This window comes from Chiloscyllium plagiosum, chromosome 8, assembly GCF_004010195.1.
Source record: "Chiloscyllium plagiosum isolate BGI_BamShark_2017 chromosome 8, ASM401019v2, whole genome shotgun sequence".
Taxonomy (NCBI): Eukaryota; Metazoa; Chordata; class Chondrichthyes; order Orectolobiformes; family Hemiscylliidae; genus Chiloscyllium; species Chiloscyllium plagiosum.
The window spans coordinates 100,126,221-100,148,672 of record NC_057717.1 but is presented as its reverse complement, the minus strand read 5'-3'; the positions used below and the strand labels follow the sequence as shown (position 1 = coordinate 100,148,672).

Below are 22,452 nucleotides of genomic sequence, written 5' to 3'. Positions count from 1 at the left end.
AGATGGGACTCAATGATTCTGCATGGACTATTGGAGGGTCAATGCCGTTACAAAATCGGACTCATATCCAATTCCTAGATTGGAGGACTGTATTGAGAAAGTCAGACAAGCCAGTTACATCACCAAGTTGGACTTAAAAGGTAACTATCAGTAACCACGCATTATCAGAGACAGCAAAAGAAATTTCTGCACTTGTAACCCCAAATAGACTATATCAGTTTAAAGTGACGCCCTTTGAAATGAAGAACGCACCCGCGACATTCCAAAGACTCACGAACAGAGTTGTGGCTGGGTTAACAAACTGTCAGGAGAAAGTGAGGGCTGCAGATGCTGGAGATCAGAGCTGAAAATGTGTTGCTGGAAAAGCGCAGGTCAGGCAACATCCAAGGAACAGGAGAATCGACGTTTTGGGCATAAGCCCTTCTTCAGCCCTTAACAAACTGTGCAGTCTGTTTCGACGATGTAGTAATCTTTATTAAGTCCTGGAATGATCACATGGTACTGTTGGCAGAGCTCTTTGAATGACTACAAGAAGCAAAACTGGTGATAAACTTAAATAAAACTGAATTCGCAAAAGCAGAGGTGACATTCTTGGGACATAACATCAGTCATGGAAGGTTGACCCCACAGTACGCAAAGACGAAGGCCATCAACGAATTTCCGCGAGCAACCTTGAAGAAAGAGGTGTTTTGATTTTTAGGATTCAGCAGATTCTATCAAAAGTTTGCTCCAAACTTCAGCAGTGTAGTGGCGCCGTTAACCAATTTGCTGAAGAAGCACACAAAATTTCAGTAGACAGAACTATGCCCGGAGGCATTCGACCATTTGAAATCAATATTAATCACCAAACCAGTTTTAGCTACACCAAACTTTTCAAAACCTTTTAAAGTCGCCATCGATGCTAGTGATGTTGGAGTTGGAGCTGTACTCCTACAGGAAAATGAGGATGGGATTGAACTGCCAGTTGGTTACTTTTTGAAGATCAATCTCCACCAGAGGAAATACTCGCTGATCGAAAAAGAATGATTGAGTTTGGTACTGGGCTTACAATATTTTAATGTGTATGTCACAAACAAGGTGTCGGAGACAGTTACGTACATGGATTACAATCCTCTTACATTCTTAGAATGCTTTAAGGACAAGAACATGAGACTATTTTGCTCGAATCTTATGTTACAGATTTTTAATTTAAAAATTATACATGTTGCAGGTCGTAAGAACATAATTGTAGATTTAACTGAAAATTTAGATGAGCTTTGTATTTATTTAATTATTTATTTATACACACATATACATACATACACACACACAGAGGTATATGGGAAGAAGTTGAACTTATTAAAGTTATCTGTATCTTAATGTGTTTAAAGAATAGAAAGAAAAATGAAGCCATCTTTTCATTATGATGGCTCATTTTTTTCTTAAGGGGTTGGTGTTATGAAGATGTAGAAGTGTACTGCACTTTTAAGAGTGTGAAGGACTTGGCAAGCACACACAGTGCTGGAGAATTCACAAAGTAACATTTGGTTCAGAACAGATAGCACTGGCTGAGTTGCTAGGAGACAAAAAACAAATTTGAATTTGGCCAATTAGCTTAAACTATACCAGGAAAATTACCAAATTCCAGTCAAGTTTGAATTAAGTATATTGGCAATCTTAAAAGCCCATGATGCTTTGGGGGGTATAAGACCAGAAAAAAATTGAACAGTTGGGAGGAGAGCTGCCAAGCCAGCATCTACAAAATACCCAGAGATTAGCTCTCTTAAAGTTACCTCTATTGATCAGTAACCTATGAAGCAGAACCCCCAAGAATAAAAGACTACAAAAATACAGAGAAGAACCAAAAGCTGCTTGGTTTTGATATAAGTAGTTTTGTTGCATAAATCTTATCGGGAGTTTTATTGGACTAGTATTGTCGAAGGGGAAGGTGAAAAGTAGGTTAGAAGAAAGAGCTACAAATAGTTGTTAGTTAATCTCGGTTATACTTTAAGAAATAACGTTGTTAATTTTTACTCTAAATAGTTCTTGGCCTCTCAAATTTTCACAGATCACTGCATGGGATAACTCTTTTCTTGTGTTGCTGGGTTGAATTAAGCAGGAGAGTTTACCCAGTGTCGTAACAGCAGCCAATTTGCCAACAGCAAGTTCTCACAAGCAGCTATGTGGTAAATATTGGTTGACGATTTCACTATGTTCAGTACCATTCACAAAAGATACCAAAGCAGCCTATCTCCAAATGCAACAAGACCCGGTCAATACCCAGGCTTTGGCTCTCAAGGGACAAGTAACATTTGCACCACACAAATACCTGGCAATGACCATCTTTCTGGACAGAATCTAACCATCTCCCCTTTATATTAAACAGTATTACTGTCACGGATTCTCCCATTATTGACTGGAAAATGGAACGACACCAGTCATATAAATATTATATGGCCACAAAAGCAGGACAGAGTGTGTCAGAAATGTTCCTGCAGGGGGATTGTGGTTTTAAACTTGAGGTGGTGGTTTTTGGTACTCCAGTTACCATTGTTAAAAGATTTTTAGATTTTTTGCTTCCTCGGGTTTGTTGTGAAGCGTGCAATATAACTAAGCTCTGTCAGAAATTCATCACAAACAAGAGAACAATAAACAAATTTAGTGTTAAAGGCTTTACTGAATACACCTTGCAATAAGTTGTTAATTACGGTTTCTTTTTAATTCCAACATTCGGACAATTAAAAAGCAAATTCGTAAGCAAAAAAAAAGACATTTTTGGATAAATTTTGACTGTTATGGGATATTTTGTTTTGAAAGGAAGTGCCTGAGGTAGTGACTGCTCAGCACTCACTGAATGCCCTGCATTCTACTGAAATTTCAACTTCATAATGGCAACTGTGACAAGATTATTTATTATTAAAATGTTAGACTTCTGTGGATTCTTTTGGGAATAGTCAGTGATCAGAAGCTGCAGAGTTTATTTTAATCACTGCAGGGAAAGTGTGAATTTGTGTTTGCGAAGAGAAAAGGTTGAACCAATCAGAAGGTTTTGGGTTCAAGCCCCACCTACAGAATTGAGCACATCATCTGATACTTCCAGCATGGTTCTGAATTATCAAAAATGTGGGTGGATAGACAGGAGATCTAAACTGTGACTCTTGTTTTCTAATTTATTCATGGGATGTGGGTGTCACTGGCAGAGCCAGCATTTATTGCTCATCTTTAGTTGCCTTAGTTGAAGTGTATGATGATGGAATGAGGAGGAATAAGGAAGTTAGAATCAGAAACCCTACAGTGTGAAGAGAGGCCATTTGCCCCAGTGTGCACTGACCCTCTGAAGAGCATCCCATTCAGACTACGCTATCCCCATAAACCGGCATTGACCATGGCCAATCCACCTAGCCTGCACACCTTTGGTAGGTGGAAGAAAACCAGAGCTCCCGAAGGTAACCTACACAAACTCCATACAGTCACCCAAAGTTGGAATTAAGCCCAGATCTCTGGTGCTGTGAGGCAGCGGTGCCACCCACTCCACATCTCCAGCTGTCTTGGGTAATATGTTAAAGAATACCAATTATCACTACTAAAAAGAGATTACCTCACCAGTGACAAGCAATACTTTTTCATTAAGTGAGTGATTCAAATCTGGAATTAACTGCCTGAAAATATGATGGAGGCAAGTTCAATTGAGACATTCAGGTGGGAATTGGATTACTATCTGAAAAGGAAGAATGCAAGTAGTGTGGGGAGAAAATGGGCATGGCACTGAGCGCTATTATTTCTGAGCCAGCAGAGACACTACTGGCCTCCAATTAGACATTAAAACCTAAATCTGTAACTTATGCAGTACCTACAATGGCAGCGATTATTGGGTGTTATTCATCTCAGTCCATCATTTCTGCAAGGGTTCCTCAGGGTAGTGTCCCTAGGTCCAACCATCTTCAGCTGCTTCATGAATAAACTTTCCTCCGTGAAAGGTCTGAAGTGGGGATGCTCATTATGCAACCATTATTGTTCTGCACCATTCGTGACTCCTCAGATATTAAAGCCATCTGTCAATCTATATAGCAAGATGTGGACAATATTCAGACTTGAGGTGGTAAGTGACAAGTAACATACACACAAATGTCAGGCAATGACCATCTCTAATAACAGAGAAACAAATTATTTTTCCATAACCTTCAATGGCACTATGTCACTAATTACCCCACGATCAACATCCTGGAGGTTACTATTGAGCAGAAACTGAAATGGACCAGCCATATAAACACTGTGGCTACAAAAGTAGCTCACAGGCTAAAGGTTCTGTGGTACTTCTAACTCCCTAGAGATTGTCCACTATTTGCAAGGCACAAATCAGGAGTATGATAACATAATTGCCTTGATGTGTGCAACTTCAACAACACACAAATACAAAACCATCCAGTAAAAAGTAGCCTATTTGACTGGCATCCCATCCAACATGGTCATTATCCATTCCTATCAGCACCAATGCACAGAGGGCAGCAGTGTATCTGTAGTAACTCACCAATGCTTCAATGACAGCATCTTCCAAATCCATGACTCCTACCATCTGGAGGGTCAAGGGCACCTCTAAGTCATACAACATCCCGACTTGGATCTAAATCTTTGTTCCTTCTCTGTCGCTGGGTCAAAGTTGTGGAAATGTACTTGTAGTCCAACATATCGACTATAGCATTTCAAGAAGGCAGCTCACCATTACATTCTCCACAGCAATTAAGGATTGCGCAGAAATGCTGATTTACCCAGCATGTACATGCAGGAATTAACAACAGGATCCCAAATATTCAGGGGCAACAATGGTGAGGGGCAACAATTACCTTTGTGGTTTCAGCAAGTATATTCACATTAGATCTGAGCATGGTGGGTCCCAATCTATGACCTGCACTAAATTGTTTATTTGTTCATTGGACACAGGTGTCACTGACTAGGCTAACATTTAGTGCTTAATTATCCTAGAGAAAGTGGTGGTGAGCTACTATCTTGAAATGCTACCATTCTTGAGATGTAGGTATACACACAGCGCTGTAAATCCATTTGCAATGGTCAGTGGATTAGTAGTCAACAGAAACTGAATTGCTGAAGCAGAATTGATTTAAAAGCTTGGTAAAAAGTGGAACACCCTACTAAAACTAGAGGTGGAAGCACAATCTGAGGATTATGAAACAGATGTTTTAGATTTAGAAATTCGGAAGGCCACAGTCAGGAATGGAGAAAGAGCGCTAAGATGGAAATCAAATTTGATAATTTTCAGGGGATTAATAATAGGTATCTTTAACCAAACTGTTGTCTTCCATGCTGTAAAATTCTGTAACGCTGCTTATGTCTAGCATAACATCCAGTCACCACCTTTGATTGAGAAGATTAGTAGCTCAGGTTGATAGTAAGTAAATTAGCTCGCTGAGCTTGAATAGAGAGGCGCTTCACCAGAGACTCTCACTGATGTTACCTAGTATGGTGACGAAACATCTGAAAACAAGCTCAGCGAGCTAAGTTAAATATTTACCTTTGATTGAGTTTGTATGACTTCCCACAGAGGCAGATGCAAATGGAAAATGTGGTGATCCTTTCTTTCAGGAGACAGGCTTGGTCCAATAATGGAAGATTCTGATTTGCAACTGCTATGTTTGGCCTATGCCAGTAAAGGTGAGCAACTTCAAAACATTAGAAACCAAGGAATCATCACTGCTCCCACATTCTTCTGTGAACTGTAATGGTTGCTCTCAGAAGCGTCTCTAATACACAATATAACAAACCAAGTTGCAAGCTCCAAGTGCCCTTCTTGCATTTTTTTTTTTAAAAACACAGTAGCCTGAAATAATTATATATTTCAAGAGTTTTAATTCATTTAGTCCCCATCTCCATCCCAGAAATTATTGTAAACAATACAATACTTAAAGTTTGCCCTTGTACAATTTAAACTGAACTCAAACAATATTAATAGCAATTAGTGTTACTACTTTAAAAAGATAACTTTTCTCTATAATTTTCTTTCTTCTGCTGATAGTTAGGGTCTGGTCATACAGTCAGTTACTTCCAGTATCTTGCCCTTATCACTGCTTTTTGCAGTGTCACAAGCTATCAATTCACTGAGGTACATTCTGCTCACTCGTCACCCACAAATGTGTATCTTCCAACCATGCTCAGACACCCTACAAACAGTTCAGGAGTAGGAATCCCAGGTAAATTTCTCTTTACCAGCCCTACCTTCAGATGCCAAATGTTGGACCACCTCCCTTAAATGGGATGGATTCTGTCTAGTCAATATAGATTGGGAATTATTGACATATACTACTCAGCCACATGGCATCCATTTGGAATCAAATGAGCTATTGGAGGCCACCAAAAAGGTCACTCTGCAGAAAAGCACTTTGGGGATGGGCTTTAAATTAAAATATAAGATTAATTTAAATTCTATGAGTTATCTTTGTTGTTTGCTAGCAGGTTGTTTTTCTTATCTAAAAAAAAGCATTCCGGGTTATGTATTCTTCCCTCCATCTCTCTGCCCATCTTTCTTGAATGAGAGTTGGTTAGTTAAAACTCGAGGAACTGTCTGTTTAGTCAATGGGAAGTGTCTGTTGCAGAGTAGATAATTGTCTAAAGTGAACAGAAAGCAGGGGATGATTGCCCTAGTCCTTTTAAATAAGCTTGTCTTTCCCACAGTTTCCCGAACATTAAAACACAAATTCGATCTATTGTACCATTTGGGAAGCACTCTTTTCAGAACACTGACTGGAGCAGAGTGGACCTGTAATTCAACATGCAGTCCTCGATGTGGGAGGGAAATAAAACACACACTATTTGCAGTCACCAAGTGGTGTATGGCATCTGTAGTATTTAGTCTGCATTTTGACTTCAACGACAGTCTCAGAATTATGCATTCAAGACAACTCATCACAGTCTTCACAAACTATTAAAAAACAATTGCAGTACTTGTGTGTGGTGAAACCACCATGAATAATTAGGTATTTATTGAATTTCTTCCCCCACATTATAAATGCCCCCATTCAAATAAAAGGTGTTGATTGTCAGATGGACACCATGCGCAGTTTAGACAGCCTTCTGTACTAAGTGGGCACTTTCAGGTGTCAGGCCAACAAGCAATTTCCAAATACTCATCAGCCCAGGAGAATACAGACAAGGACAAGCAGCAGGAACCATAGCTAGTCTTGTCAACTCCTGCCCTGGCAAACGTCACCACTTTGACCTCTGTACTTTGCCCACCATTTGATCTTCCTGCTCCATAATGGCTCATTATGTTAAACTAGGTGAGCCATTTAACAGATGCAAAGATTCAGTCAGAAAGTATAAACAGTCCAATCCCACTCCTCACCCCAAATTCAGAGAAGAGGCTCCAGACCAACTCCCATCTGGTCCAGAGTCTGACCATGAACAGTGTTAAAGAAAACAACGGCTACAAGGGAATCTGCAAACAGACCATGCAACAAAAGGGACAGGTTTCAAAAAATACCAAGTGTGCATAGGTTCTTCATAGCCCATTCTCTTCATAAAGATATTTTCCAAATTGGAAAAAGATCCCATAAAGCACGGAGCGCATTCAAAGCAGCATATCAACACAGGTAAACTCTTATGTAAGTGTTAAATCAAATCTGATGCCTGACAACACCAGAACAAGCAATGCCAGATAAGTTTTTAAACCTAATGCACCGTTTTAAGTATTTTGTCAGTGGTCAGGATGAGAGTAGCTTTCTCATATAACCCATGTTCTGAAAGAGACAGAAGATGTATTTGGTGTGCTCACCTAATGGATAGGTGAGTGAAATAAGGAAGACTCTAAAGAAACACTTGTAGGATATATGAAATGTTAAATTGGTCTCAAAAATGTGAACTTATTGCCTAATATTGGGCAGCTGGCTCCCATTCACATAAATAATTAACAACTTCAATTGCTGCTGAGATGAAACCTGGAGTTATGAGAGTAGCTTGCTTGTGTCAAAGTGTTTAATGAGCCAGTTTCGTAACACTATTTTTAGGTAGCAGCATCTGTGGAAAGGAATGGGGCAGAGGTGGGGAGTAGGAAAGGGGTCACTGTTGCTTCCTAATATAATCGTTGCTCCTATAGTATCACTTCCATTTTGAGGTGTTCAACTGGAGAAGCAGCAACCGCAACTGAACCACTACTGGAAGGAGGATTACAGAAAATGCATTGAGTCCTCAAGACTATAGGGTCACGTGAGAGAGGACAGAAAATCATTAAGAGGAGGGGAAGAGTTTGAAGCTCAAAAGCCATTTTCTTTTAAAGTGGTTAATCACAGAATAAAGCTGTAGATACATAATGCTCTATTCTACAACTTTGACACAACGTCTTGAGATCACATATAGGCAATGCAAAATCACCTCCTTAAAAGTTACAATAACCAGAAATCAAAAATTGATCAAAAACAATAAATAACATCCAGGCATCCCCTCCCCAACTCCTTCCTACAAACAGTGTTAATAAATTACAAATCTTGGATCTCTTTGCCTCAGTTTTGAAACGGAATGAGGGAAGTCTGTTCATTTACTAGGTGCCTTGTAGGGCTCAAGCAGGAGTTTAGAGAAAGTATTGACTTTGTCAGTGCCCCTGACTTCATGAGGTAACAATGGGAGCTTCACAATGTGAAAATCTTCATACAAATCCTCCATCTGAAAGAAAAACAGACAGACAAGCTAAAGTAATCTTATTCACAAAAAGAGCACTTGAGGTGCAAATGATGAGCTACCCCTTAGCGGGAAAATTGGATATGCGCTCGCCAGGTGAGCAATAGTTACTGAGAAACTATTATAAATTCATAAGAAGAAAACACAATTACTGTTCTCTCTCAGCTGTGCAGCCGCTCAGAAACCAGAAAGCCTCCATGCAGACCGCAAACATGTCGGTGCCTTTAAGTTACCTTACACATATAGGAGGAGAAAGTGAGGACTGCAGATGCTGGAGATCAGAGCTGAAAATGTCTTGCTGGAAAAGCGCAGGTCAGGCAGCATCCAAGGAACAGGAGAATCGACGTTTCGGGCATAAGCCCTTCTTCAGGAATGAGGAAAGACTTCCTGAAGACATTCCTGAAGAAGGGCTTATGCCCGAAATGTCGATTCTCCTGTTCCTTGGATGCTGCCTGACCTGCTGCGCTTTTCCAGCAACACATTTTCAGCACCTTACACATATAGCCATGCAAAAAAATTTAAAGAGACCACATTCTGACACAAATCACCCACAATCTCAAAACAAGTCTGAGGAACCACCTTCAAAGATCTTGGGGCATTTGTTTGCAACAGATGGGTGAGGTAACTTGAAACTCCTTCTCTGAGTTATTTGAAATTTTCAAAAGGGATTTTGAAAGCAAGGACATCAGATGAATAGGTCAAAGAAGGGATTAATAGAGTTGAACTACAAAACAGCTACAATCTGACTAAATAATCAAACACACTGAAGAAACTGAACAGCCAACTCCTTTTTCTAAAAAGTATTTGATGTGGGTAGTGTTGGCAAGCCCAGGATTTATTGCTCATCCCTGATGGCCTTGATCTGAATACAAGGAAGAGCCATCTACATTTCTGCATCTCAAGGCACATGTAGACCAAACCAGATAAGAATAGCAGATTTCCTTAAGTGAACAAGGTGCTTTATTAAAAACTGCTGATAACTTTCATGATCACCATTACAGACACCAGCTTTCTATTCCAAATTTATTAATGAATCGGTTTGTTAATCTCACCAGCAACAGTGGTGGGATCTGAACCCATGGCATCAAAACATTCAAATAAGAGGGTCACAGAACTCAAAACATGAACTTTGCTTTGTCTCCATACATGCAATCAGACCTGCTGAGCTTCTCCAGCAATTTCTGTTTTTGCCCTCAAGACATTAGCCTGAACCTGTGAATTACTACTGACATGATCATGAATGGTTCCTTGAAGCGGTGTGCTTGGACAGCTACTCAGAGGGTCTGGCACACATCCAGTGTGAGGAATCAATGACTTTCAGTTCCAGAAATCGCTGGCATGCACTGACCTTGGAGGTGCAGACAGCAGCAGTGAAAATTAGAAAGGAACATAGGAAGATGCTGGCATAGCGGTAAGCTAACATTAGTGTTCCTATCTCTTAATTTCAAATGGATAATCCAAAATGAGCTCAAACCCAGAGTGCATTAAACAAATAGCTGATCCAATTCAAGCCTGAGGCTAATATTGCTGGTCATATGGTGCTGGTCACATTTTCTGTGCAAAATACAAACAAAATAGAAAGTTTATGCCATTATAACATTACCTGGTCTAGATATTTGGATTGGATTTTGTGTCGAGCCTCACACATCTTACATGGTTTCTCCCCAGGGTCTGGAAATACTAGCTGGTTTACTATTATGTTGTGGCTGTCAATCTTACACTTGGCCAACTCTTGAATTAGTCGTTCAGTCTCATATAAGGACAGAAACTCAGCAATGCAAACACAGATGAAGGTGGTCTGTTCCTGTGAAAAGGCCAGAAAACAGATTTAGTAGATAACTGTCATCTTGGAACTCATCCAACAGTGGCAACTGCAGCAAAAACGTCAGCTTTGATTTCACACTTCCTTTCACTTTGTCCTAACTTTCTCCAGTATTCCTCTTGTTGTCTCATTCAGTAGCAAAAGTATCCATGACTCAAGGTGGCTATGGCTCCATACCAGGATTTCAGAACAGCCTTTGCTTCTGTGCAGTACTGGGAGACTTTTGCACCATCAGAAGTGATTGCCTCCCAGAATGATAAATTTAAAGCACAAATTAGCAATTCATTCAATTTGTCCAGGTAATGCCAATTATTAGAATATCGCTGCTTTGGAGGTATACAGGGGAACCTCGATTATCCAAATGTGATGGCAGGCACTATTTCGCTCGAATAATCAATTATTCAGTTAATCGATTAAATGCCTTTCCTCTGGGGTTCGGAGCTTTTTAAAAGTCTGCTCCCCGTTCATGAGACTGCAAAAGCACAAAAAGCCCCGCTGCTCCCTCCTCCTCCCCCCGGGGCAGCTGGACTGGACTGGACACCCAACAGTAAGACTGCTGCAGTTGCCTTTGTAGAGTAAGTCTCCAAATTGCGCGCACACACACACCTTTTTGACAGGTTCCACCTTTGCCCTGTACAGGACAATGTTGGAGAGATTATCTGGGGAAGGGGGGTTTAAGAGTACACCCCTGTGTAGAACTCCGGTGGGGGGGGGCAGAGAGAGCGAGAGCGGTCAGTCAGTCATTTGGAGACGATGCCTGTTTAATCGCGATCAGTGTTGGAAACGCATCATTAATGTAATGTTTCCATCGGGACCTCTAGATCTCCTTCGGATAATCCGATTTTTGGATAATTGGTATTCGGATAATCGAGGTTCCTCTGTAGTACTGGACCAGCAATCCAGAGTTCACAAATTCCAGAATCGGTGGACTAGCATGAGATTTATTGAAAAGAAAAAAGGGTTCAGTGACTGCTATGATCTTTCACACTACAGTTTAATCTCAATACTCCCAAGTCAATGACAACTTCAGTTAAACCATTAATCCTCATGTCAGTACTGGTCTTTAGACAAAGGGGAACAAAAAAATTAAGTGATAATTACCGGGTCTTTAAACTGTTCACTGACTGAACGAATGACAGGTAAGGTTTCTTCTAGCTTTGAAGCAAGTTGATCTGCATTCATGTCACCGAGTCCAAGCATACTGCACATCTGAAATGTTAGCAATGATTAAATAAATACAGTTTGACCGCACAACCAGTAGAAAGATGATACAGACCGACCAATTATTTAAAGTTAAATGTTTGCGGAACATCTCAGTCATTTTTTTTTTAATTTAAAAGGTCAATGCACTTATATGGAAAGTACCTTAGTTCATTCTATTCCAAAACTACATGCTTTAACATTAAAATGCTAATAATCCAAATGCACACTATGTATGGAAGACCTATGAACAATATGAAGATTTATCACACCAGTAATTCACCAACATGCATATCAAGACTTTCCATATGTAGCAATTGCACAGCTTAACTGGAATAGACTGGCTGTTTGTCAACTGGGAGAAGACCTAACCCACCTGCTGTATAATGGAGTATCCCCTGTTTAGGTTGTGCAATTTAGAAGAGCAATATACAACTTGATTGAAGCAGATAGTAACCAGAGGGGTGTTGACAGGATTGATGTGGAAGAGATGTATGCTCTTGTGGGGGAATCTAGAGCTTGGGGTTACCATTTAAAAATAAGCGACTACCAATTTAAAACAGGCACAGGAGAAACTCTCTCAGAGGACCATGAATCTTTGATTCACTCGCCCTCAAAAGGGGGTGAAAGCAGGGTCTTTGAATATCTTTAAGGCAGATTTATATAGATTCTTGAAAAGCATGGGACTGACGGGTTAGGCAGGAATGTGGAGCAACCAGATCTATGTTATCTTATTGAATTGCAGAGCTGGCTCAAAGGGCCAAAGTGTCTATTCCTGCTCCTAATTCCTATGCTCATTTGTCAAACATATGCAGATTTCAAAGCAAAAGCAATGGCCACGTTTTACAGCATGAACACATACAACTTCAAACAAACTTTTGGGCGACCCCGTAATCAAACAGTGCCTCAGGGACTGATTTGAAATTATGCTTAAAATACATAAACAATGAATAAATGTTGCTCTATTTCCTTCCTTCTGATCTTATTCCTTTCTTTGTGCTTTACCACTTCCACTTGTGCAGTAACCTCCTATTATTTTGAAGTGGCAGTTCCCGACATGTAAACATGAAGTAATTGTTGGTAGGCTATTTGATCATAGGAAAAATATTCTACACTTGCAAGCATTACAATGTTGCCAACACTGGATAGCACAAGGAGTAGAAATGCTGTCCAATTTTACTTTCAATCTCTTCTTAGTCCATTGGCATTCAAAAGTACTACAAAAGGCACATTTTGCACCCAACCAACCTGTAGCACAGCATTTCAACTCCCCCTCCCACTCCACCGAGGATATGCAGGTCATTGGACTCATCCACCGCCAAACCACAACAACCCGACGGTCGGAGGAGGAGCGTCTTATCTTCCGACTGGGAACCCTCCAACCGCAGGGGATGAACTTGGACTTCACCAGTTTCTTCATCCCCCCTCCCCCCACCTTGTCTCAGCCGGATCCCTCCAGCCCGGCACCGCCTTCCTGACCTGCAGTCTTCTTCTTGACCTCTCCGCCTCCATCCTACTCCGACCTATCACCCTCACCTTGACCTCTTTCCACCTATCACATTTCCAACGCCCCTCCTCCAAGTCCCTCATCCCTACCTTTTATCTTCTCCTGCTGAACACTCTCTGCTCATTCCTGAAGAAGGGCCTGTGCCCGAAACGTCGAATCTCCTGTTCCCTGGATGCTGCCTGACCTGCTGTGCTGTTCCAGCAATAAAGTTTCAACTTTGATCTCCAGCATCTGCAGACCTCACTTTCTCCACCACTGACAGAGCAATTAGAATCTCAATCTTAGCACCAATTTACTGTTAATATATTGTCTAAACTTTTCCAGAGCAAATTAAGTAATTGGCTTATGCTACCTGGGAGATGAAAGGGCTGATCTGGTTTTTAATTTGCATCAGTCGCCCAAGTCCCCTCTCAACGATAGTCGGAAAGTTCAGAAGTCGTAACGTATGCCCTGTTGGTGCTGTGTCAAACACTACTACTGAGAAATTCATGCCTTTCACCAACCTGTAAAACACAATTTAACAAAAGGATATTAAAAACTACCTACAACAAATGCATTCTTGGAACCTTGTTCCCCTGCAAACCAGTGCCCACCAATTTTATATGCTTGAACAACTTAATTTGACAGAGGTTTTGGAACCTCACCAATATTAGAATTCCATAAAAGCATGTTTTTAAAGAGCATCAACACGTGAAGACTCAATGTTGCAATGCTTAAGTTTGTATCAAGCACTTTACATAAATTACATATGAACCAGGCAAATGGGATTAGTTTAGTTTGGGAAACTTGGTTGGCATGGATGAGTTGGACTGAAGGGTCTGTTTCCATGCTGTTTGACTCTATTAGTGTAGATCAACAAGCAAGTAAAGCCACAATAATTCACTGTGTCACTGATAGGCAAGAATGTTGAGAATGGGATCTTAATTGATGTAATATTACATTATGATTATACATCTTTTAAATTTTTCATAGAGGCTGTGACCTGGATCTATTAAAATAAATAATGGGTCGGAGATTCAGTGTGCAATAGGATTTACTTTCTACTGTTTCACTTTGCAATCAGATCAGCAAGTACCTCAGTATTAAAACCCCTACGCCAAACAATGCATTTTCAAATTAGATTTGGATTAATTCAGATCCTCCAAATATAAAAATTATTAAAAAGGTAATATTTTCAAATCCATCAAAGTATAGATTTCACAACTGGTAAGAGTTTGAAACATTACATAAATTTATTGTGCAGAAACAGGTTATTCATCCCAAGTGGTATTTATATTCAACATGAATCCCCTCCCAACATCTAACGCTTTCAGCATAACCCTTTTTCCCTGTCTCGCAAGCTTCTATTCCTTAAAGCTTTCCCAAAAATCACAACTGCTCCATGAGATAATGAGTCCAGATTGTAACTACTCTCTAGGTAAGGATATTATCTTAGCTATGTTGTCACAGTTATCTCATACAGTCTCCCAATCACTCCCACGAGCCATCTTAAACAATTCCAAAGTTTTCTTCTCCATTACTTGATTAGGAAATCCATTTCAATCATTAATCACTCCCGAAGGTCTTCTTGACAACAGCTTCTGCTAATGTGCTCCCAATACACCAAGGGGCAAACTGCATAGGAACCTTTTAAATTCCCACAAAGATATTACCATATCCAATGAGATTATTCTATAATTATTGCAGTTCATCAGGCTCAAAAGCATTCACAAGGGACAAAAGATAAATGTAGCAGTTCCACCTCAGTTCTGCTTGAAAGCCAGGGTGCAGGTTCTCCATGCTGGGCCCAATCAAAGCTACATGGGGAAGTCATGTACACTAATCAACTTCACCTTTCAAAAATAAAAAACACTAAACATATCATATGGATTATATGTTACAGATTTAAACAAGACTAGAGAGCCTAGAATTAAAGAATAGGCGCAGCATAGGAGGCAGCAATTCAGCCTATCATGTCTGTACTGGCTTTCTGAAATGATGCACTTATTGCCATTTCCAACCTTTCGCCCCTATACACTCTGTTTTCAGATAATAATCAATTGCATCTTAAAGCCTCGACTCAACAAGCTTTCACTGTGCTCTCAGGCTGTGGATTAACCCCAACCACTCAATCCCAATCGCTTTAAATCTGTGCCTGCCTGTTCTTGCAACACTGCTCTGCGAAAACCAGACAAAGCAACTTTATGGAAATTGTGCAGTTTTATTGCCATTGAACACAGTGATTAATCATAGACATATTAGAAATTAGTAAACAAAGTTGTTTGGCTGACAACCAAGAATCATCCAATCAGACAACGAAGTGTCCGTTGTCTTTCCTATTGGTGCAGCATTTCACAAAGAATACCTTTTGATTAAAATAATGCTGTACAACTTTACTTTTGGGTGCAAGTAATTCCTTTAATTTAGATTAAGGGGTGATTTGATGAAAGTACAAAATATAAAATAAAATCGAATAGCAGAAAGAACTGAACTGCCTGATTTGGAGAGTACAGAATGAGGGGGCACAGTTTTATAACTAGAGCCAGACATTTCAGAAATAAAATCATACATACAAAAATGATAGAACACCCTTCTGGAAATAGTAATCAATGCTAGATTAAGTGCTTGTTTAAAAACCAAGACTGATTGATTTTGCTGAAGTGAAAGTATTAAGGGATATGAGGCAAAGGTGCATAAATAACGCTAGCTCACCGAATCGTTACGATCTCACTAAATGGCAGGTCAGGCTTGAGGGGCTAAATGATGCCCTTCTGTTGAAAGCATCAAGTTCCTAGGAGTGACAATAATCAACAAACTGCCCTGGTCCTCCACAGCAACACCTCTTCCTCCTCAGGAGACTAAGGAGATTCAGAATTTCCACAAGGAACCTCACCAACATTTACAGATGCGCCATAGAAAGCATTCTGTCCAGATGCATCAGGGCTTGTTACAGCAATTGCTCTGCTGAGGACCGTAAGAACTACAAAAAGTTGTGAACACAGCCTAGACCATCACGAAAGCCAAACTCCCATCCTCGGACTCCATATACACTTCTCGTTGCTGCAGAAAGGTGGCCAACATCATCAAAGACCCCTACCACACCAGTTATACTCTCTTCCAACCTCTACTATCAGTCTCAAACAGAAGATTAAACAAACATCCTAACAGGTTCAAGAACAGCTTCTTCCCCACCGTTATTAGACTGCTGAATGGAACTTTCTAATTTCAAACTGAAACGATGATCTTGCTTCCGTGCAGCTCCTGTGCAGTCATAACCTTGTATGCCCCACTCTAAACACCCTTTGATCAATATGTCCTTGCATATTATAATCTGCCTGTACTGCACGCAAAACAGAACTTTCCACAGTACTTAGGCATATGCGACAACAATAAATTCTGTTCCCTCCCACATTACCTCATTACTTCAGCATAGCTCATAGCTTCATCGATGCCAGGGAATGCGCTCATTGCTTCCTGCATCATCTTCTTACCCATGCTCAGCATATTATCTTCCTCAAAAAATTCATCAGGTAATTCCGCCACTCCCAGACTTGGGTCAATTTCCTGCATGAGGAAAGGAAGAAGCCACAACGTTTCTGCATGTTTAATCTTTAAATCCATGCTCCTGCAGGATTTGAAACTACTGAATTTGGCCCTTGTTCATACAGCAGGTAAATGAAAATGTTTTATTCCCAGAATTCTAACCTTATTTTCTCATTCCATTAGCAATCTACCCCTTTGACAGTTGCAATAACTTCCTTTCATTGTTGCATGAAGCAGGAGTAGTTTGAACATAAGGCAATGATCTGAACTTCTTCAGCATTTTTAAACATCAAGAAATACACCAAGGCACTTTATAAAAAAAGATAAGATTTTGACTTGAAAGATAGATTGGGGTAACTGCCATCATCAATAATCTTGTAACTTGCTCACTAACAAGCATTGTGGATTTACCTACACCTGAATTTTAACAGTTCAAGGCAGCAGCTCACCACCACTTTCTGAAGGATAATTAGGGATGGGTAATAAGTTATACTTACATCCCCTAATTAACATATAGAAATATAAATTCTGTTCAGTTTCTTGACTGCAGTTTGCTAGCCTTCTCCAAAATAGTATACTTTGTCTAGCCACATATGTCTAACTGGATCTTGAACATAATTTAATAAAATAAAGCACTGCGGATGTTGGAGATCTGACACAAGCAAAACCAGAAACTGTTGGAGAAATTAGCAGGTCTGACAGCATATGTGGAGAGAAAACAGAGTTAACATTTCGAGTTCTGCCAAGATTTGAAATATTAACTAGGTTTTCTTGGCAAAGGCTATAACAACTGGAAATGGCATATAAATAAGATGAGCTGAACTATTAATGACAAGCAAATACATAGAAATAAGGCCAACACCCCTCAATTGGGAGATTGTAAAGTCACTATTTAAAGCTTAAAGAGAAAATCAGAAAAAAATGTCTACATTAAAAATTCTTATTTTTAAACTCCTCCCAACCTGAAACATCATGTTTATAGGTTTGATGGCTGCAATGTTAAGGATTGCTTCATCAGGCTCATCTCAGCACAGAGCACAAAATATACCAATCTAAACTTCTGCAACAGATTTAACTGCACTCTCATTAGAAATCGCTGCAGAACCTTTTACCATTCCTTGCTGCTACATATGGGATTCCCAATTCCACCAACATTTGTATTATCAGTTATTGACACACCTCACTGTGAGAAGCAAATTATTTGAGCCACATATACAAACATTTAATTTGCATATTTATCTTCTCCGCAGCTTGTATTTTTACTCACCATAGCAAACAGATTATCATAGCCTTTCACTTTTGTTGGTACTTTTGAGAATTTCTGATCAAATGCATCAGAGATGTTATGAGCTGGGTCTGTGGAAATTATCAGCACACTCTCCCGAACATCCGCCAACTGCACAGCCAAACTACAGCTGTTTGGAAAAAAAATTACAAATTAGATGCCACCTTCTGAAACATGACAAGTGGTCAGTAGGGCAAAAATTTGAAAGAGACATTCCCACCTCGACCTTTCTTCTGCCCCCACCCATGGCACATGTAGTTTGCAGTTTGAGACAACACAATACTCAGTGATGTGGAAAACAAAATGGAACATGAGAACAGTACAAGTTGCAACGTTCATAAGTGTATTTGATTTGGAGAGATTTTTCTTAACTCCACTGCTGATATTTCTTGAAACCGTACCGTCATGACCTCTAATTCTCGGCCAATGGACTGAGAAGTGGCAGATGGAGTTTAATTCAGATAAATGCGAGGTGCAGCATTTTGGGAAAACAAATCTTAGCAGGACTTATACACTTAATGGAAAGGTCCTAGGGAGTGTTGCTGAACAAAAGAGATCTTGGAGTGCAGGTTCATAGCTCCTTGAAAGTGGAATCGCAGGTAGATAGGATAGTGAAGGCGGCGTTTCGTATGCTTTCCTTTATTGGTCAGAGTATTGAGTACAGGAGTTGGGAGGTCATGTTGCAGCTGTACAGGACATTGGTTAGGCCACTGTTGGAATATTGCGTGCAATTCTGGTCTCCTTCCTATCGGAAAGATGTTGTGAAACTTGAAAGGGTTCAGAAAAGATTTAAAAGGATGTTGCCAGGGTTGAAGGATCTGAGCTACAGGGAGAGGCTGAACAGAATGGGGCTGTTTTCTCTGGAGCGGAGGTTGAGGGGTGACCGTATAGAGGTTTACAAAATTATGAGGGGCATGGATAGGATAAATAGACAAAGTCTTTTTTCATGGGGTCGGAGAGTCCAGAACTAGAGGGCATAGGTTTAGGGTGAGAGGGGAAAGATATAAAAGAGACCAAAGGGGCAATTTTTTCAAGCAGAGGGTGGTACGTGTATGGAATGAGCTACCAGAGGATGTGGAGGAGGCTGGTACGATTGCAACATTTAAGAGGCATTTGGATGGGTATATGAACAGGAAGGGTTTGGAGGGATATGGGCCGGATGCTGGCAGGTGGGACCAGATTGGGTTGGGAGATCTGGTCGGCACGGATGGTTTGGACCGAACGGTCTGTTTCCATGCTGTACATTTCTATGACTCTCTATGGGCAACCTTGAAAAAATGACTATAGTGTCCTTTTATTGTCAAATCACCACACAAAAGATGAAACCGGTATTCCTTAAAGCTGGTCACATCCTTCTGTAGGACAAACACTAAAGTCTACTTTTACACAACCCCATAAATTTCTTTCAGAAGTATACTATTAATAAAAGAAAGACAAAATTTTTCCAATCCAGATTTGACAGAAACCCCTCTGATAGCAAAATCTGTAAGGATAAAAGTTTTTTTCCCAGTAATATGCCCTATTGAATGACATTAAAAAATAATCAATTAAATTTGGTCACAAGTTTCGGCAGTTTGGAAGGCACTTAGAATATTAAGTGCAAGGCGGTACAAGAAAAAGGAATGTAAAAACAGAAAATACTGAAGAAACACAGATCGGACAGAATCTCAGGTGAGAGAAACTGTTAAAATTTGCAACCCAATCGGACTCTTCCACGGAAGAAGGAATTGATCTCAAAACATTGACACCATTCCTTACACCACAAGTGTTACCAGACCTGAATTTCTCCATCACTTCATTTTTCAGAACTCCAACATCCACTGCATTTTACTTTTACAAAAAAAGTATTTTACTGCTATTTTCAAGGGATCCAGAGAGAGCACACCAGGAATACTCAATACAGCTTTGGCATCTGTACCCTTTGAAGGACACACTTGCTTTCAAAGAAGTGAAACTAAGGCTCAACAAACTGATTGCTGATATTTAGGTTGCCACAACTGAATGATTTCATTAGAACAAGCCAGTATTGCTTTTGCATTTAGTGATATGATCTCATTAAAATAGAAAAATTTACTCACACAGGACTCTATGCATTGGATACTGAAGTTGTGCCTCATTAATAGTGAGTGACAAGTATCTACAATGTACTGTCTTAATATGGTGAAGAGAGGTTCAATTAAGACATACAAAAAGGTAATTGGTTACCTAATTAAAAAAAAGGAAGAATGCGCAGGGCTAAAGGACAAAAGGTGGGGGTGGAAGAGGGACACTAATTCAACTAGTGCTTCAGAGAACTAATGTAACCATGATGTGGGAACGATGTCCTTCTATGCTGTGAACATTCTACAATCCTTGGTTGGAAAGTCAAAAACTAGGTAGCATAACCTCACAATAAGGAGGCAACCACTTTAGACAGAGAAAGCTCTTCACTTGTGGGGAACTTGACTTTTGGAATTCAACATGCCTTCAACATGAATATAGTCACCTTGACTATATTCAAAACGGAGATTGACAGATTGTCACACAGTTGAGTCAGCATAGAAGATCAGCCACATTCACTTTGAAAGATTGAGAAAGCACAAAAAGAAAGTGAATGGTCTAAACCTGTTCCCTTTGCTTCATTTTCAATCCGTGATCATAAAAGACATGAAGATAATGCAAGAAAGTGAGACTGATGCAGAAGATCAACTGTAACCTGGTTGAATGGTGGAATAAGTCTGAGGGGAATAGTCTTCTCTAGTTCCTTTTGCCTATGTGAAATGAAAGTTATGCATAGACAGATGTGATGTTGGCAAGTATATTAGAGTCAGAGAGACGTATAGCATGGAAACAGATCCTTCCATCCAAGCCGACCCAGATATCCCGACTAATCTAGTCCCACCAGCCAGCACCTGACCCATATCCCTCCAAACCCTTCCTATTCATATACCCATCCAAATGCCTCTTAAATGTTGCAATTGTACCACTTCCTCTGGCAGCTCATTCCATACCTGCACCACTCTCTGTGTGAAAAGGTTGCCCCTTAGGTCTCTAAAAAAAACCTGAATAATTAAATATTCCAGAGCAGCACATTAAGCCCAACTGTCCAAAGCTCCAATTTAACTGTACACACCACAATGTGTTTGCTGAAGGAGGGTCACTGGATTCAAACCTTTAACTCTACTTCTCTTCACAGATACTACCAGACTTGTTAAGTTTCTTCAACAATTTCTGTTTTTGTTTCAGACCTTCAGCACCCTCAGTTCTCTGCATAGTGCTTCCCTGGCTAATCCTCTGGGATTAACAGAGTTTTGAACCTGTTTCCATGCTTTCTGAATCAATGACTCTATGAAACTTAACTCGGACACCGTGCTGAGGAACACCTGCTGATTTTAAATGTGTCGTGTTAACGTGGCCATTGACTGCACTCATCAGCAGAAAAAAAAAGGGAGACCTTCGTAAACACAGTAACAAGTATAATTCATTGGAGTTGGGGCACTCATGGCACAGTGGTAGTATCCCTGCTTACTGAGCCAGGACCCGTGTTCATTTCCCACCTTCTCCAGAGGCAGCTCTTTTTAGGTTAATACAGACAAGGTCTAACATGCTGAAGTTAGTGGGTAAAGGTGGTCTCTCCTCGCTTATTACCTGCACGTGGTTTTGCCCACGCCTCCTTTCCCACCCACAAAGATCCACTTGAGGGACTTCTGCTCGATAATATTGGACAGGGTTGGTTCCAGGGGCTCCACGTCTATGGCATCCTCGAACTCCTCATCCATCGTCGCCGCCGCCGCCGCCATCTCGGAAGGTACCACGTGACCGAGGATTGATAGAGAGAATGAATCACCCGACCTCGAACTTCTCAACTTATTTGTAGTTAATAATTAAAAACACGATCATCTGACGAGCGGGCTATTTTAACGCCATCGAAAGCGGGGTTAAGACCAGGGTATTTTTTCTCACATTCGAGATATTCCGCGCCTCGAAACTCCACGTATTGCCCCCTTCACACCACCTTCCATCTTCGACACTGATTGGTCCAACGCCGTTTTAGTAAAACGCGTTCAGATTGGTTCGGTACCACATTTCAATCGATATCCTTTTTTAGAACGGGCAGCTGCACGTTCACTGATCATGAAATTTGAAATGTTACGATTCGTGGTCATTGAAATTTGTTTTTGTTTCGGCTGAGGGGGGGAAGGAAAGGGAAATATTTGGGGCGGTTTAAAGTTCGGTCATGCGCAGTTGTCGCCTAATCCAAGATATCGGCGGCGGGGGGGGGGTTCCTCGACCACACCTTCTTTGGAGAGGAAAATGAGGCGGCTGGCCCCGTTTTTTTGTTGAGCCAGTGATTTGTTTGTGTTTGAGGGTGTAGATTCGTTCTGGCGGCTGTCTTTTACCCTCTCCCCTCCCATTTCCACACACGCACACACACACCACCCCCCCCCCCCCCCGCCCGCTCCGCCCCCGGCGCCC

The 22,452-nt window shown here is 40.6% G+C and overlaps 1 protein-coding gene across 2 annotated transcripts; it reads right to left on the bottom strand.

Annotated features, from left to right (window-relative positions):
• Window positions 1-2,622: 2,622 nt before the first annotated feature.
• On the bottom strand, window positions 2,623-22,440 carry get3 (guided entry of tail-anchored proteins factor 3, ATPase). 2 transcript variants are annotated; one of them, XR_006312333.1, is made up of 8 exons: window positions 21,625-22,440; window positions 17,980-18,127; window positions 16,585-16,733; window positions 13,543-13,693; window positions 11,585-11,692; window positions 10,265-10,465; window positions 4,508-8,646; window positions 2,623-4,039 (listed from the first exon to the last, which is right to left on the bottom strand). XR_006312333.1 is itself a non-coding variant. In XM_043694898.1 (7 exons), exons 1-7 carry the CDS (start codon window positions 21,774-21,776, stop codon window positions 8,518-8,520), a joined length of 1,038 nt encoding a protein of 345 aa, XP_043550833.1. In that variant the 5' UTR covers window positions 21,777-22,440; the 3' UTR covers window positions 2,623-8,517. The 2 variants fall into 2 exon arrangements, 1 of the variants encoding a protein (XP_043550833.1); XM_043694898.1 differs by having other exon boundaries at window positions 2,623-8,646.
• Window positions 22,441-22,452: the final 12 nt, after the last annotated feature.

Excerpts from the sequence above, each read along its gene's own strand:
- get3 (XM_043694898.1), bottom strand. The coding sequence starts at position 21,776 with ATGGCGGCGGCGGCGGCGACGATGGATGAGGAGTTCGAGGATGCCATA. Across the intron at positions 13,694-16,584 it reads AGCTATGCTGAAGTAATGAG|GTTGGTGAAAGGCATGAATT; the intron begins GTAATGTGGGAG and ends TGTGTTTTACAG. Across the intron at positions 8,647-10,264 it reads AATCCAAATATCTAGACCAG|ATGGAGGATTTGTATGAAGA; the intron begins GTAATGTTATAA and ends TTTTTCTTTCAG.